The sequence below is a fragment of the Gymnoscopelus braueri genome (assembly GCF_963280865.1).
Source record: "Gymnoscopelus braueri genome assembly, chromosome: 2".
NCBI classification, from domain to species: Eukaryota; Metazoa; Chordata; class Actinopteri; order Myctophiformes; family Myctophidae; genus Gymnoscopelus; species Gymnoscopelus braueri.
The window spans coordinates 28,730,607-28,748,502 of NC_137604.1; the positions used below are offsets into that span (position 1 = coordinate 28,730,607).

The following is a 17,896-nucleotide window of genomic DNA, read 5'->3' on the forward strand; positions in this document are numbered from 1 at the left end:
TCAGTTGCAGCAGGGCTTGCAACAGGGCTCTTGTTGCAAGAGGTTCCAAGACTCAGGTGCACCAAAGCTGAAAAGCAGTCTTTCCCAGTTCCGAATTGGCAAAAGGAACCAGAAGGACTAGCCAATCGCTGGAGCGAGTTACAATGTGACTAGGTTTTCGATGTAGCATGGAAGAGATATAAGGTGGTAATTTTCCAACCAGGGCTTTGAGGTGCCAATGATTATTGCACTCTCAGTCAGAGAAGACCAGCCCACCTTATCATACAGGGCACAGTGATGAGTGTTGTAGCTGTCACCAGTAATAAACCTGAGAGCTGAGTGGTAAACTGAGTCCAGAGGCTTGAGTGTGGAGGCACACACACGCACGCACGCACGCACGCACGCACGCACGCACGCACGCACGCACGCACGCACGCACGCACGCACGCACGCACGCACGCACGCACACACACACACACACACACACACACACACACACACACACACACTCACTCACTCACTCACTCACTCACTCACTCACTCACTCTGTCTTTATTCCATATTTTCCCTAAGATGAACAATGCGTTTTGTATAGATCATCTTTTATCATGTTATTTTCATTTAATTCCTGGTATGAAGAAATATTTTTTTTATACTTCCCACATACATACTGATAGTGTACTGTACATGCACTGTACACATACAAAAACAAAGACATAGATAATACGTGGCATGCATTGTTTTGTAATGACTGGGCACAATTATGTGGCTCTGTACCCATAACAGCCATAACAGTCTGTGCACTTACAGTAATGTTTAATTGCTCTCTGTAACTCCATGAGGATCAATAAGCTGCTCAACCTTATTTGTGTTTCAAGGTTGCAGTTTCAACCAGACAACTCACTATATAACACCCTACATTGCAAAAGATATAAACCGCAATAATTCAAACTTTGATTGGCTGAAAGACACTGTATATATGACGTATTGAAAGCTGGTCTTGCATTGATGACTATAAGTGTAAAATAGCAAGCCGCTCATTCAAGACTTGGAAACTGAGTGACACGACACCATTCAAGAGAGGTATGATCACCCTTAAATACCAGTCAGAGTATAATAATTGCTTTTAGAGTATTTTCATGTTTTATTGAGATTCCTTCATTTATATCACCAGGATGGGATCAATCGGAGTGATTTTTATTGCCCTTGCTGCCTTCCTGACACTTCTCTCCAGCTGCTTGGTAAGACTTTGCCAATGCAATGTACCAGATATTACAATAAGGACATTTTGGAATTCATACAGTAACATAATGGTACTGGATTTATGTACTGTAACAATGTGTTTGCTTTGATTTTGAAGGCTGCTCCACACCATGATCATGTCATTGAGAAGCGGTCAAGTGAGGTCAGTCTATGGACTGCAGTATATGCATGCAAAGGATCACATACAAAAGTTATATACATTTATTGTTGTATTAAATGTTGTTTTTGTCTTACTTCTGTAGGAATGGATATATTGGTACTATTGGTATTTGTGGGGTTAGGGCCCCCACCACCACCACCACCATCACCACCTCCACCTGGGAAATGAGTTATGTCCTGTGAAACATTGGCTTAATATTAGCAATACAATAAAGAACATTTTTAAGACACACTTTGTTGTCTTTGTGTGAGAGTTTTTGGTATACCCTGTAAATACTGTTAGTGTAAATTATTAGCATAGACGTAGTAAATAGATCATTTCTGGTAGAAGGTTACAATGACTTGTATGTATTTGAGGCTGCTAGGATAGGATACGATCCAGTTCTCTGCAGTCTGCACCCATAATTCCATTCCATTATTCCATGTTGATAACAATAAATAAATGTTATCAGTCACACATCAATACACATACTCGGTCATGGCATGCAGCCTACTGTACAAATGTTCTTAATACCTTTTAACTCTTGCCTGTGGCTGAACATGGATTAAAAAGTTGCGCCATATGTTTTGCAAGGGTATGTTGAAAAAGATACCATAACACACACAGTCACACATTATCAACATATATAAAACTAGTCCATACCCAGCAATATGCGCAGCCAAACTAATTTATATGCAGAGTTTTGAGTTATGCGCTTGGTATGCATATAGTTAGTTTAAGTTTTGTAGTGCTGGTGATTTCGCCCTGTTGGCTTGCGAAATCCAACATGGAATAGTTGGCACCCACAACCATGAGAAGTTCATATTGATGCTGTTTGAGATAAGCTATGTGTTGATTCAAACATTGAACGTGTCAATCTGTGTGCTAGTGGAGTGCCATGGAGATGATATCCAAAGCACCCTTCCGCTCTTAAAACGCTGTGTGTGGGCACGGGCATGAAAGTCCTTTATATAAGTTTGTAGCGTGTGCCTGTTCTACCGTTCTGTCTGTGTGTGTGCAAGGCAAGTGTAGCCATTGGCTAGAGATCCCTCCAGCCCATAGCCTGCAGGGCTATAACCATGACAACAGAGCTTAAACGTGACAACACTGACAACAGACCTCATAGCCCAAACTCCGAACCTCCTGTGATTACACATAAATGCTAATAAACAACTTAAATTTGGGGAGAAAAACTAACTTCCTCATGATCATCATGTGCTAATAGTCAATTGCCATGTGCAATTTGAGATCAATATGACAAATCTAACTGATACAGCTGGATCACATGACTATGATCCAAGGAATCTAGGGGGGAATTGTGATTGTATGGCCTATGGTTGAATAGTTTTAGTCTAAAACATGAAGCGGGCTAATCTGGCGCCATCGTGAGGCCGATTTAAACATTTTGGGGTTGAGGTTCTTTCTTGGCAGGCCTACTGGGAGTGTGCATGCATGTTTTCATGCTGATCGCTCCAGGCTCCAGCAGTGCCAGAGATTGTGTCATTGTCTCCTCGGCATGGCGAGTATGTTTTGCACCCTGTCCGTCCGTTCGTCCTTCCGTGTGTGTCCGTCCGTCCATGCGTGCGTCATTGTCTCCGCCAGGCCGAATGGCATGGCGAGAGAGTATGTTTTTCCCCCTGTCCGTCCGTCCGTCCGTCCGTGTGTGTGTCCGTGTGTGTGTCCGTGTGTGTGTCCGTCTGTGAACAGCTAATCTCCGGCACCGTTGGCTTGATCGCAGCGAAACTGTGCACACACACTCCCTGGATGCCAATTCAGAACCTCTGCCCCAATTTTTCACATGGGCCTGTTTATAGCGCCACCAGGGGGCCTTTTTTTGCAAAACACATTTTTTGACAGTACAGTACTCCTACAGATGTTGTCCAAACGTCACACAAATCGGTACACAGTATCTCTATAGTCATTAAACAAAAAAGTTATATATATTATATATTCCATCTTGATTAGCTCAAAATGGCTTCCAAAGTTTGCAGAAGTGCTCCGTGTTGAACAAAATGCCTCAAATCATGAACACAGAATGCAATTTCCGTGAAATTTTTCACGTATATCCCCATTAGCCAAGGAAGAAATGCCACTTCAAATTTTCAAATAAGCCTCATGGTGGCGCTATAACAGGCCAATTCGTGTTTTTACCCTTAACTGTACCGATCTGTTTACAACTTTGTATGCGCACTCCCAACAGGTCAAGGAAAAACCTTTGCCCTGCATTTTTCCACATCTGCCTTTTATAGCGCCACCAGGAGGCCGACTTATGTAAAACACATTTTTGGATATTACTCCTTCAGATTGTATCCAAATTTAACATAAATCGTTACACATGATCTCTATAGTCATGAGATCAAGACTGATCTGTTTGATTTTTCATATTCCATCCTGATTGGCTACGATTGACATCTAAAGTTTGCAGGAATGGCCCGTATTGAACTAAATGCCGCAAATCATGAACGCAGTGTGCGATTGCCGTGAAACTTTGCACGCACATTCACACTACGTTGAGGAACAAATGCCACCCTTTCAACATTGCCCTATTATAGCGCCACCAGGAGGCAGATTTTTACAAAACTTGGTTCATCACGCAAACCGGTACACATTATCTCTATAGTCAAGTGATCAAGACGGATCCGTCCGATTTTTCACATTCCATCCTGATTGGTGAATTCAGAACATTGCTGGTCCACACTCACCTACCTGACCTGGCGGAGACCTGTGCTCCGAGGAGCACTTCTTCTAGTTCTGTCTGTGTACAGCTAATCTCTGGCACCGTTGGCTTGATCGCAGCGAAACTGTGTACACATACTCCCTGGATGCCAATTCAGAACCCCTGCCCCAACATTTTCATATGGACCTTTTATAGCTCCACCAGCAGGCCGATTTGTGCAAAACAATTTTTTTGACAGTACTTTGACAGTTGTCCAAAACCCCGCAAATCGGTACACAGTGGCCCTCATTTATCAACGCAGCTTATAAACCGGCTTATATTTTTCCATATATTCGGCCGTACACCAACGTCGAAGTCACATTTATCAACGAATCCTACACAGCTGATCCGAGCCTACATTTGGTCCCAGGCTTGATAAATGTCACGGCTGGAACCTAGCGTCATTTAAATAACACGCCCTTAAATATTCTCAAAACGCCCCGATTTTACGACATGAAGAAGGACCAGAATACGACCAAAGACATCAAAAGCCAATGAGAAAGAGTTTCCCCCGCCTGCCTCGCCACACACGCACACGCACACGCCCCCCTCTCTCTCTCTCTCTCTCTCTCTCTCTCACACACACACACACACGCCCGCCCAGCTGTGTTTTTCATGTATTGTAATCCATACCGTAGCGGTAAAATCTTTGTCACGTAGGCTTGTAGCCTACATGAATGACATATTATGATACCAATCACATCGCCATGAATGGAATACGTTTGTATATTAATTTATTTAACCCATACCGAGCAGTGCACAAGCAGTCATGTAGGATATTCCCCGTGAGACGGCAGTGGTTTCGGTCCGTCCCGTTAATAAGAGATTGGAGCGTCGGGTTTATATCCTTAACCCATCCAGGTTGTAGTCTTCAAAACTCTCTATGACATAACTCCATAACATAGGACAAGCTACTGTAAGTTTGTACACCTCACTGTCCATGAAAAGATCGTCGGCAGTCCCGACCGCGGGACTCCCGAGTCCCGACGCAAAAGCGCTCGTATATTTTGAAAATAGCAGATCTACAAGCTCACAATGCGTCGCGATGCGACCCGTTTTTGAGCTTGCAGATCTGCTATTTTAAAATAGCCAATGCAACTGAATGACTGTTAAAGCAGTTTGTTTAAATTACTTTATAAAATGTTATATTTTCACAGGGATTAATTATTAGTGTGTAGATATACATTTAGGAGTGGATTATGTGTCCAGATGCCTGTCAGACAGTCAGACAATGCTGCTCCGCAGGTCTAGAATGGAATAAACGGGCGCAGCCAACGTCGTCAACAACTGGTCTCGACCAGACGTGAGATCTCAGCGTATGGTAGGATGAAGCCCACGTCAGGATATATTGATAAATGCCGAAAGGTGCGGTGATCTCGCCCTACGCCCATTATTTGGGCTGCACCGCGTTGATAAATGAGGGCCAGTATCTCTATAGTCATTAAACAAAACAAGTCCTTCAGATTTTTCATATTCCATCCTGATTGGCTAAAATTGGCTTCCAAAGTTTGCAGGAGTGCTCCGTTTTGAACAAAATGCCTCAAATCATGTACACAGCATGCAATGTCTGTGAAACTTTGCACGCACATTCCCACTAGGCCGAGGAAGAAAAGCCACTTGAAATTTTCCAAATCAACCTCATGGTGGCGCTATAACAGGCCGATTCGTGTTTAACCTATAACTGCACCGATCTGTGTAAAACTTTTTATGCACACTCTTAGAGGCCAAGGAAAAACCTTTGCCCTGCATTTTTCACATCTGCCTTTTATAGCGCCACCAGGAGGCCGACTTATGTCAAACATTTTTTGTATATTAAGCCTGCAAATATACACATTATCTCTATAGTCAAGTGATCAAGGCGGTTCTGTCAGATTTTTGGGCGGTGTAGCCGCCCCTATAAGTGGGGTTGGGACACCTCATTAGCTGTACTGTGATTGGCTCATTAGTACACCCCTAGCTGTACTGTGATTGGCTGACTCTATTGGCTGACTCTATTCAGCACTGTGATTGGCTAGCGAGACACATGATGACATTAATAACCTATAAATAGGATTATGCACTTCCAAAAATCTTTCGGAAGTGAGCTTCCATCACTATGATGACCACTGTGATGACCACACCGCCCACTTCACACTGGGTGTGATTTTTCATATTCCAACCTGATTGGCGACACCCGAACATTGCTGGCCCTCAATAACCTACCTGACCTGGCAGAGACCTGTGTTCCAAGGAGCACTTTTTCTAGTTTAGATATGTCATAGATACGTCATGGACAACTGACGTCATAGATGCATAAAGCATTAATGCACAGACTGACCACAAGAATTCTGAGATCCATATTGAAGCCACGCCGTTCATGTTTCGATTTCTTTATGTAATGTGGTGTGTGTGTGTGTGTGTGTGTGTGTGTGTGTGTGTGTGTGTGTGTGTGTGTGTGTGTGTGTGTGTGTGTGTGTGTGTGTGTGTGTGTGTGTGTGTGTGTGTGTGTGTGTGTGTGTACCAATGGTCTGTGTATTTAACCGTTTAAATGCATTCATGTGTCAGCATCTGTTGCAAATCTATTACTAACAGGATGTTTCAAAATACCAGTAAGCTGGATAATGTTCACGCCTTTCTGTACTATGTATACAGAGGTTGTCGTGATTATAGCCACATCTGACATGTAACACACTTTGAAGGTTAGAGTGCATGAAAACTACAACGAAGACATAAGGATAGCTGTTCAAAAGCAAATTAAGTTTCCATTAAGGACCAGCTGCAAGGTAAATCTGAAAATCTATTCATGCTTATTGTGTATTCTAGTATGGTATTCTATGTTTTCAATGGAAAAATAAATGATTAATGATGATGAATTCTCATTTGTATTTTATTTTTCAGTTTCAAGAACACGATGAAGTTTATTCTGCTGACGATTGTCCTCATTAATTGCTGTGTGACTGTAAGTAACATAATTCTGGACTTTGCCCTCTCTGAGATCTCATCTAAATGTTATATGTCAGATTAGTAAAATTGTTGATTTCAGCTAAACAAGAATCCAATAGCCCTTTGGTTTTGTTGCAGAATTCTGCTCTACGTGTACGTAGAAGTAATTCCAACAGTGATGAGGTGAAAATTATAAATACTAACAATCAAAACAAACACTGTAAGTAGACACAATGGAAAGATGTGTAAAAGTGTTACTTTTTTCTCTTGCCACAGAGCACAGCTTTCTACCGTGTCCCAAAATGTTTCCGCCCCTTCTGGCCTCACTTTCCTGGTTTTTGGCCACGACCAGCACCACCACCACGACCAGTACCGCCACCAGTAAACCCACCTGTTCCGGTTCCTGTTCCTGTTCCTACTCCAGCCCCGCCACAACCCACAGCTGCCCCCGTCACAGCTGCCCCCGTCACAGCTGCCCCCGCCACACCTGCCCCCACCACACCTGCCCCCGCCACACCTGCCCCTGCCACAGCTGCCCCCACCACAGCTGCCCCCGTCACCGATCCAAGAGGAGATAACTTGGAACTGGAAAGGAAATGAGGATACACTGCTAGCCAATCAGCATCTCTGCTCCAACACTTGGGTATTCAATGAAAGTACTATTGTGTATTATTGTGTGTTTGACTGCATTGTATTAGTTTATCAACCAAATGGATGTTATCTAGGTTTCATTTTTTGCATTTTGGACTGACCTTTGTTCAATTTTAACCGGGCTTTTATTTTTAGATTTTTATGCCTGCTCTCATAGTGCTAATCAGGGATCAGTCCAAATTGTATTTTGTTTGTGATTATTGATTTCATGTTGATCTTTTTCATTTTCATTTAATCATATAATGTGATATATTATTTATTTCATATAAAAGTAATATACGCTGAATCTGTACATAGGGGGGTTAATATACAATTCCAGCTGCCTGTAGTACCTGTAGTAGCCTAGTACTGTACAGATGAAAGTGGAACATTTTATGGATATTCAAAAACTGATGTCAAGCAATGAGACATTGATATCTTTTGTAAAAATTACAAATGTGTCCCCAGTCCTTAAAATGTATTAATAAATCAGTAACTGAGTAAAATTACATTTTGTCTCAGCTATAAAACAAAGAGTATACTACTTGAATAGTAAAGTTGTTTTTGGGATGGGTATGTCCATATGAAACCATATAGGAACAGATAAGTGGATTTGACTCAGAGAATTATCTCTAGAAATTAACTGTCCATATAGTAGAGCAGTTAAAAGGGCATATTTCGCAAGAATCGTTCACTTTGTGATACAAGCATGACATTTGACACAGATACTCTCTAAGGGCCACTCTTATGGAAAAAGGCGCTGGCCACTCAAAAATCCAAGATGGCGCCCATTTTTTTCAAGATGGCTGCCACCTTAGCAGAGCAAATAGTGATATAGTCTTTCAGGTTGTGATACAAGGATGAACTTTGGCACACATACTCTGTAAGGGCCACTCTTATGGAAAAAGGCACTGGCCACTCAAAAATCCAAGATGGCGACCCTTTTTTTCAAGATGGCCACCACCTTAGCGGAGCAGGTAGTGATATAATCTTTCAGGTTGTGATACAAGGACGAAATTTGGCACACATACTCTGTAAGGGCCACTCTTATGGAAAAGGGGAGCTGGCCACCCAAATAATTCAAAATGGCTGTCATTTTTCAAGATGACTTCCAGGAGTTGTACCATTATGTCTTATATACTGTAGCTTATTATAATAGAGTGAATGTCATTGCACAACCAGGGCACAATGGTGGTGTCACTGCTGTGTAACTCAGCATGGGGTTCAGTGTCAGCTGATCTAGTTTTACTAATACTGTAGTACTAGTATATCTTATCAGTGTCCCAAATGCTGTCTAAAAGCCCCAGTCAATTAATAGTTAGTAGATGTAGTTAGATAGCCGTGCCTGAATTGACAGGGTGTGCCAGCGCGGGAGAGCCGAGCCAAGGGTAAGCGGGGCTATTCATGACTTGTGCATGTATACTTACCCGGAAGGTGTACAGATCACACTTAAATGGCACTGGATGAATGATCGGGCTAGGTGTAGGTCACCCGAACCTAGTTGTATCCCATACCTGAATGTGCAGTATCACTTTGATTAAGTTGGTAAAAGGATAGCCCCTCTGCCTTAATCAGAAATCAATCCACCAAAAAATGGCAAACGCAAATCCAATGTTAGCCAACAGGCAAACTGATTGGAAGAAATGTTGTCTTTGTCAGATAGACAAAAATAATGACGACCTAGTATCACCACCAACCCATCATGTTCCTCAACATGATGCTACACCATGCTTGCCACCAATGTTCCACTCTTTCGTGAGATCAATCAAATGCCAATGATCCTGAACCCAGCAAGGCTGGATGAAGGTGGTGGTGGTGGCATAGTAGCTCCTTTGAGAAGAAACCAGGCCAAGTATCACACAAGTTGTCGACTAATGTTCAACAACACCAAATTAGATTGTGCGAGGAAGCGACAGTCATATATAGATATTGAATGAGAGATGCCCAGACTTTGTCAAAATATGAGAGTGTGTCTCCAAAAGCTTGTAATATCACAGATCAGATCTACAAGTGTCAGGTTTAACTGTGCAGTGAGTAGATCGTCCTATTTTCTGCAAATATTTGCCTATTTTCACAGAATGTTCGCCTTTTATGACAGGCCCAGAATAGGGACGCTATAGGATTCAAGTAGTTAAAGAATCTGCCTCTAATTCTTTCATTTTGGATTTAAAAGCATTTAGCTAAATTAATTTGTTTAGTTTCAAGTCTTTCTGCAACATATTTCATGTCGTCTGTGAACAGCTAATCTCCGACACCGTTGGCTTGATCGCAACGAAACTGTGCACACACACTCCCTGGATGCCAATTCAGAACCTTTGCCCCAAATCTTTCACATGGGCCTGTTATAGCGCCACCAGGAGGCCGCTTTTTCCAAAACTCATTTTTTGACAGTACTCCTATAGATTTTGTCCAAACATCACGCAAATACAGTACAAGTACACAGTATCTCTATAGTCATTAAACGAAACCTGTATTTCAGATTTTTTCTGATTGGCTAAAAATGGCTTCCAAAGTTTGCAGGAGTGCTCTGTTTTGAACAAAATGCCTCAAATCATGATTACAGCATGAAATTTCCCTGAAATTCTGCACACACATTCCCACTATGCCGAGGAAGAAATGCCACTTCAAATCAGCCTCATGGTGGCGTTATAACAGGACAATTCGTGTTTTTACCTATAACTGCACTGATCTGTATGAAACTTTGTATGCGCACTCCCTAGAGGCCAAGGAGAAACCTTTGCCCTGCATTTTTCACATCTGCCTTTTATAGCGCCACCAGAGGCCGACTTATGTAAAAAAAATATATATATATTACTCCTTCCCATTTTATCAAAATTTCACGCAAATCGGTACACATGATCTCTATAGTCATGTGATCAAGACGGATCTGTTTGATTTTTCATATTCCATCCTGATTGGCTAAGATTAACATCTAAAGTTTGCAGTAGTGCCTTGTTTGGAACAAAATGAACGCAGCGTCTGATTGTGGTGAAACTTTCCACGCACATTCACACTATGTTGAGGAACAAATGCCACCCTTTTAACATTGGTCTGTTGTAGCGCCACCAGCAGGTCAAATTTAGCAAAACACATTTTTAGAACGAAATGCCTCAAATCATGAATGCAGTGTCTGATTGCCGTGCACGGCCTTGGAAGAAATGGCACCCTTTTCACATTGGCCTATTATAGTGCCACCAGGAAGCCAAAATAACCTACCTGACCTGGCGGAGACCTGTGCTCCGAGGAGCACTTTTTCTAGTTCTATGGTAGTTTGAGAACAAATCCAGTGCTTGTTCTGTGAGTCCTGAGTTCAAAAGTTTTTGGACACATCATGATCAACAGTGTCAAAACTTTAGACATCAATAGAGAGTGATGCACCATGTTGCTTCCTGTCAAGTGCAATATTATTATTTACCATCCTTCAGTGCATGATGGTCTAAAACCTGACTGATATGTTGATAAAATGTCATTGGAGTAAAACGTCTTTAGTTGATCAATCACAAGATCTTCAAGAACTTTGGCCAGGACTGACAAATTGGATATTGGCCTATACAATAGGCAATGTACTGTATATGGATGTTTAAAATAGCCTTCTCACCCACTTTTACTGAGCAGGAAGGCAGGTTTCCTTATTTTCTTTTAAATAGAGTGATAACATGCATGAGCAGTGTCCAGTCACCTGTGGTGTTTTTATTTTTCAGCTGGGAAAAAAAAGACTGGGTACCGAGGCTACCTGTGCTGTGATACATGCTTTTGCTTGAGTTCATGCTGGTAAAGTAAGCTGGGCATCATTATTGGTATACAATGTGTAATATCATGTGCACGTGCTCGCACACACACACACATCTATATGCTGTTTGTACAGCTTACATGCTCTGGACAGACAGCCACAACTGTCTTGAATTGTTTTGAAATGACTGTGACACTATTTTGCATCTTTGCAGTGCACACCCATATTACGCCAATGTAGATGTATATTTTACAGCAAGATTTCCACACTATTTTCTTTATTCAGTCTTCTTAATTCTTCTTAATTGCTCTCTGTAACTCCATGAGATTTAATAAGCTACAGAAACATGTATTTGTTTTGCAAGGTCACAGCTCCACCCAGACAACTCACTAAATAACTCTACATTGCAAAAGATATGAACCCTATTCATTAGCCCTGTGATTGGCTGAAAGACACTACACTACTGTATATATATCGTATGGAAAATGTGTCTTGCATTAACGACTATATCACAACAAGAACTCATTCAGAAACTGAGTTATACCACACCATTCAAGAAGGTATGATCACCCTTAAAATTACCAGTCATGAGAGAATCATTGCTTTTATTCATTAGAGTACTTTAATGTTTTATTGGGATTAATGAATGTATATTGTTGTTCTCAGATGGGAGCTTTTGGAGTGAAGGAGACTGTTGCCCTTGCTGCCGTACTGGCACTTCTTTCCAGCTGCTTGGTAGGACTTGTCCAATGCAATCAGACAATACAATAAGGACATTTTGGAATTCATAACACAATGGTACTGTATTATGTAACAACATCTTTGCTTTGCTTTTAAAGGCTGCTCCACACCCTGATCATGTTATCCAGAAGCGTTCAAGCAGTGAAGAGGTCAGTGTTTGGACTATATGCATTCAGAGGATCTTTGCACCACATGCAAAAGTTATATACATTTATTGTTGTATTATATGTTGTTGTTCTTGCTTTCCTTCTGTAGGGCTACGGTAACTACCTGCAAATGCTCTATCTCTGGAGTTTGTACCAGAGACTGTATCCAGCACCAGCCCCTGCCCCTGCACCAGCGCCTACCGCAGCACCAGCCGCGGCAACTACCCCAGCACCAGCCGCGGCAACTACCCCAGCACCAGCCGCGGCAACTACCCCAGCACCAGCCCCGGCAACTACCCCAGCACCAGCCCCGGCAACTACCCCAGCACCAGCCCCGGCAACTACCCCAGCACCAGCCCCAGCACCTACCCCTGCAGCCAAATAATGTGTATAACATGATTTAATCAGTATCAACTAATGAATATCAGTAAATATGTACAATTTAGAACATTTAAGCATACACTTTGTTGTCTGTCAGCATTTAGTTTGTTGGTATACTATACAGTACAATACATCCTCTTGTTGATAAAAGTGTAGAAAATGGTAATAAAATGCAGTGTTAGCATAAAATTTGATAGGGTTACAGTGATTTGTAGGTTTTTGAGGCTGCTGGGATCTGTGATCCAATTCTCCGGACCCATGATTCCAATTTTGGTTGATAGCAATAAATACACCAGTATTTTAAAATGTTATAAGTCACAAGACACATGACTGGTCATAGCATGCAACCATACACCAATGCTCTTAATACTTTTTAACTCCTGCTTGTGGCTGAAAATGGATTAAAAAGCTACTTTGATACTTATCTGTCTGTTTTGCAAGGCCAGACTTACAGAAATACAATAACACATAAAATAATAAATGTGATTGGCCAAAAGACACTATATAAATGCTGTACATAATTGTGGACAAACTTAGACTTGCATTGTTGAGTATACCACAACTCTGAATAGAAGGATTTTGAAAACAGATCAGAATACTACTTTAAAGAAGGTAAACTAATATAGAGATATTATTTTATCCTATATCATCATTTTCAGCGTTATTGCATTTTCAGGAGAGAGAGAGAGAGAGAGAGAGAGAGAGAGAGAGAGAGAGAGAGAGAGAGAGAGAGAGAGAGAGAGCATAATATATTAGATATAATATACATAAAACATAAAAACATAAAATTGCTGTCTAATATTAATAGATATAATACATATAGATATTGCACCTGTGCTAAATTGTGTCATTCTCCTTTTTTAGATGCAGTCATTTGGAGTGAAGATTCTTGCTCTTGTTGGCTTCCTCATACTTCTGTCCAGCTGTGTGGTAAGACTTACGGGACATCATAACAAGGACATTTGGAACTCTAAATATGTATTTACTGAGTTATTGAACACGCTTTCTGCTTGCTTTTAAAGGCTGATCGTGGCCATGGTCATGTCATTGAGAAGCATTTGGGCCATGAGGTCAGTATTGTCTAATTCTCTCTCTCTCTCTCTCTCTCTCTCTCTCTCTCTCTCTCTCTCTCTCTCTCTCTCTCTCTCTCTCTCTTTCTCTCTCTCTCTTTCTCTCTCTCTCTCTCTCTGTCTGATATATAGATAGATAGATAGATAGATAGATAGATAGATAGATAGATAGATAGATAGATAGATAGATAGATAGATAGATAGATAGATAGATAGATAGATAGATAGATAGATAGATAGATTGATTGATTGATTGATTGATTGATTGATTGATTCACTCATTCGTTCATTGATTGATTCATTTGTGGACAAAAAATACTCAAATGGAAACACCACAAATGTGTCAGTATCAGGGAGGATGTTCTGCTGGTGAAGGTACTCAGCTGAAAGAGTGGGGTTACACATGTTTGAGAACCACTGTTCTAATGGATGTGTGCAGAGGATGATCGTATCACATTGTAACATTTTCTGCATGCTTTTAAAGGCTGATCGTGACCATGGTCATGTCATTGAGAAGCGTTCCGGTTACAAGGTCAGTATACTTTCAAATGATTGTGTGCAGTCTGGTTATTGGTTTAAATATTTTGAAAGCTGCATCTTTTTTTTGTAGTCTGCTTTTACAAACGTGTGGCCTTTTCTTTTTTCCTCTAGCGCTACTATAGCTACCTACGCATGCTTTACTCCCTCCCATATCTCCAGGCGTGGGCCCCACCTCCTCCAGGACGATAAAGGAAACACAACGTTATAGTGTGATGTGAAAATGTACTTAATGCTAATAATAGGAGTCTCTCATATGAGTTTCTTTATCTGAATATAATAAAAACATTATGTGAAATGCATTTTGTTGTCTGTGTTTATTTTTGACACACTGACTTCTGACTATGCAAAGTTGGTATATTTCCTGAAGTTGAACGTTAGAAAGTGCTCCAAACTAAAATGCACCTATTATTTCATTATAGATTGAGCAGCAATAACTATGGCCGCATGCTATTTCACAGACTTGTTCATGATCAACATTAAGACGTGTCTTGTACTGTAATGTATGCTTTTAATGCTTGTGGGCATTTGTTGCAGGTGTTTGCACCCACATAATTCCAGTATAAGTTTGAGCAACATATCCACAGCTATTTTTAAATGTTATCAGTCACATAAAGATACACGACTGGTCATGGTATGCAACCATACACCAATGTTCTTAATACTGTTAAATGGTCATCTCTGTGGCTAAACATGGATTAATAAGTGTCTCTGAATCTTGTTTTGCAAAACCACAGACAATAAGCTATATACAATAGCAGACACAATTTCAAAATATATAAACTTGATTTATAATATGAATTGTGATTGGCTGAAAGGCAATATATATGCTGGTCTTAATATTGGACATTGATGACTAAACCCCAGACTGAAATCAAGGACTTAAGGGAGAGTTATACTGCGACGGTCAAGAAGGTATGGGTTAGGCTTTAAATAATATATTTTTCATTCCAAACTATATTTTCGAGAGTTATTGCATTTTCTTTGATGATGTTTTATTGTAAATTCAGATGCAGTTATCTGGAGTGAAGATACTTGCTCTTGTTAGCTTCCTCATACTTGTGTCCAGCTGTGTGGTAAGCCTTTCCCAATGTACCAGACATCACATCAATGACATGTAGGCTACATGAACTGTAACTACAGTACTGACTTTCTTTTCTTAAACAATCTTTCTGCTGCTTTTAAAGGCTGATCGTGACACTGGTCATGTCATTGTGAAGCGTTCAAGTTCAAGCGAGGTCAGTATTTGCGGATGATTCACATTAACTCATTAAGTTATGAGCCTCATCTTTGCTGGAGTTCGCTGTCACAATACCATCTTATTTTCTCTCTTCAGCAATCATTCCTACGCCTGCTCATGTATAGGCAATTTTTTCCTCCGCCTCTTGCTCCACCACCTCCTCCACCACCTCCACCTCCTCCACCACCTCCACCTCCACCTCCACCACCTCCTCCACCTCCCCCACCTCCCCCACCACCTCCCCCACCACCACCACCACCACCTCCTGGTGGACGATAGAGGAGGAGCACAATGATGTCAAACAATACTTGACTGTTTAACATCTGTGAATGTAATAAAGAACATGTCAGATGCATTTAGATGTCTCTGTCTATTATTCATATGTGCTCTCGAAGGATAAGCCCTGTTCATTTTACTCTGGGAGTTTTTTTTATTTTTTTGTATTCATAAATATTTTTCATATTAAATGAACACTGAGGATGGTATTGTGTTGTTGCTAGTTCAATAGTACACAGTACATCCAAAACAAGATTATTGTCAACGGATTGCTCATTGGAGTGCCTGCATGTAATCCTGTACTTCTGGGAGTTGGTCTGTTTTGAAAATAGGCTTGTTAAAATGTTATATTGTTTTGTCATTTCTTAAATGCTATAAACTATAGCTCTGTTGACTCATAACCTATTGCTGTGCCAGCCAGTCCTTGTACTGTACACTGATAGGACAGTAATGATCACATCTACAGTGCTGTAGTGTAGTATTTGTCAAGCTCATGCAAAATCATTTTGTGAAGCTGTTCATGCTCAATACTGCGACCAGTAAAACTAGGTTTGTCATATATCTATCTTGACCTGACAAATATTTTGCTACAGCAGTTTCAAATGGTTTCTAAAATCAAAGCACCTCTTACTGTACCTCATCTCTTGTGATCTATCATGTCATTGACATTTATTGTTCTACAGTCTCTTGTGAAAATTCAAACACATATAAATTGTTGTTCTGTTGTTGTGGATTATTGCTGGTGCTTTTTGTATCAACAGAGCAAAAATATGGACTATGAATTTAACTCTGAAAGTGTAAAAGTTTAACTCAACTATAATTATTGGTAAAATGTATGTCGCTTTGAAAGATTGTCTACCAACCCTTCACTACACTACATCAACAAGTGTTAGAACCAAAGAAAATAAATGAGACTATTTAGGTGGTAGAATATTTTTTGATTGTCGTAGATAACACATATGAGTACTATCAAAGTACACAGGATGTTACTTACAACATGAAGGTGTTTGGAAGGATTAGGAAAATATTGCTTTGCCAGGGGAAGTTATGATTAAGTTAAGTGATACTGGAACAATACTGTTTATTCAGCTCCCACTGGTAAAATGTCCTCTCCAAATTCTACCCTGCAATTAACAAACACAAGTATATTGTGTGGTGTGGTGTGTGTGTGTGTGTGTGTGTGTGTGTGTGTGTGTGTGTGTGTGTGTGTGTGTGTGTGTGTGTGTGTGTGTGTGTGTGTGTGTGTGTGTGTGTGTGCGCGCGCGCGTGCGCGCGTGTGCGTGTGTAAATCTCCTGTAACAAATGGTCTGTGTTGTTAGTCATTTGTCAACATTCACACAACACACAGCATTCATACATGTGTCAGAATCTATTGCAAATCTACAGGGATTATGATCAGGATATGTTTCAAAATACCACCATTAAACAGGATAACGTTCACACCTATCTGGATTATGTACACAGAGGTTGTCGTGAGTCTACCCACATCCGAGATGAAGTAACACACTTTGAAGAGCATGGAAACTACAATGAAGACATTCGGTAGCTGTTCAAAAGCAAATGGAGTTTTCATTAAGGATCAGCTGCAAGGTAAAGTACTGAAAATTTATTCATGCCCATACTGTGTTCTATTATTCTATTCAATGGTTACAGTTTTCATTGGAAGATTATGGTCATTTTAATCTAAAATAATTTGAATTTGTTTTTCAGTTTCAAGAACATGATGAAGTTTATTCTGCTGCTGATTTTTTTAATTGATTGCCATGTGACGGTAAGTAGCATAATTCTTGACTTAGCTCTCTCTGAGATCTCATCTAAATATGTTTACATGTGATTTCAGATAAAACAGAAATCATTTAGCGCTTTGTTTTTATTGCAGAATTGTGGTCGACATGTGCGTAGCAGTAGCAGTTCTGACAGTGATGAGGTAAAAATTATAATAATAACAATAACACAAAACAAAAACATCAAAACATACACTGTATTTGTCAAGAAACTATAGTCGGAAATAGCAGAACGTTTAACTTTTTCTCTTGTCACAGAGATTGTATATCTACCCGATATTTCCGTTCCCCTACTGGCCTCCTGGTTTTTGGCCACAGCCAGCACCACGACCACCACCGCCA

At 40.6% G+C, this 17,896-nt stretch overlaps 3 protein-coding genes and 1 long non-coding RNA gene across 7 annotated transcripts; all 4 read left to right on the forward strand.

Moving 5' to 3' along the window:
• The first annotated feature begins 992 nt into the window (after nt 1-992).
• On the forward strand, nt 993-1,633 carry LOC308077705. Its single transcript, XR_013932425.1, has 4 exons — nt 993-1,062; nt 1,154-1,220; nt 1,340-1,384; nt 1,485-1,633. It is a non-coding gene; the product is annotated as an uncharacterized lncRNA (long non-coding RNA).
• Nucleotides 1,634-6,719: 5,086 nt separating this feature from the next.
• On the forward strand, nt 6,720-8,153 carry LOC308077631 (uncharacterized protein). 2 transcript variants are annotated; one of them, XM_080418427.1, is made up of 4 exons: nt 6,720-6,859; nt 6,975-7,035; nt 7,158-7,202; nt 7,296-8,153. In XM_080418427.1, the coding sequence occupies exons 2-4, from the start codon at nt 6,988-6,990 to the stop codon at nt 7,617-7,619; spliced, it is 417 nt and encodes a 138-aa protein (XP_080274553.1). In that variant the 5' UTR covers nt 6,720-6,859; nt 6,975-6,987; the 3' UTR covers nt 7,620-8,153. The 2 variants fall into 2 exon arrangements, with proteins under 2 accessions (XP_080274553.1, XP_080274554.1); XM_080418428.1 differs by lacking the exon at nt 7,158-7,202.
• A 3,696-nt stretch (nt 8,154-11,849) lies between these two features.
• Nucleotides 11,850-14,556, forward strand: LOC308077607 (uncharacterized protein). Of its 3 annotated transcripts, none has more exons than XR_013932415.1 (8): nt 11,850-11,939; nt 12,046-12,114; nt 12,219-12,269; nt 12,376-12,654; nt 13,512-13,577; nt 13,670-13,717; nt 14,202-14,249; nt 14,369-14,556. XR_013932415.1 is itself a non-coding variant. In XM_080418354.1 (8 exons), exons 5-8 carry the CDS (start codon nt 13,512-13,514, stop codon nt 14,444-14,446), a joined length of 240 nt encoding a protein of 79 aa, XP_080274480.1. In that variant the 5' UTR covers nt 11,852-11,939; nt 12,046-12,114; nt 12,219-12,269; nt 12,376-13,259; the 3' UTR covers nt 14,447-14,556. The 3 variants fall into 3 exon arrangements, 2 of the variants coding, with proteins under 2 accessions (XP_080274479.1, XP_080274480.1); XM_080418354.1 differs by having other exon boundaries at nt 11,852-11,939; nt 12,376-13,259; XM_080418353.1 differs by lacking the exons at nt 13,512-13,577; nt 13,670-13,717; nt 14,202-14,249; nt 14,369-14,556 and having other exon boundaries at nt 12,376-13,071.
• Nucleotides 14,557-15,106: 550 nt separating this feature from the next.
• On the forward strand, nt 15,107-15,773 carry LOC308095007 (uncharacterized protein; the record flags this gene model as incomplete). Its single annotated transcript, XM_080441912.1, has 4 exons — nt 15,107-15,169; nt 15,265-15,330; nt 15,442-15,492; nt 15,591-15,773. The coding sequence occupies 4 exons, from the start codon at nt 15,107-15,109 to the stop codon at nt 15,771-15,773; spliced, it is 363 nt and encodes a 120-aa protein (XP_080298038.1).
• Nucleotides 15,774-17,896: the final 2,123 nt, after the last annotated feature.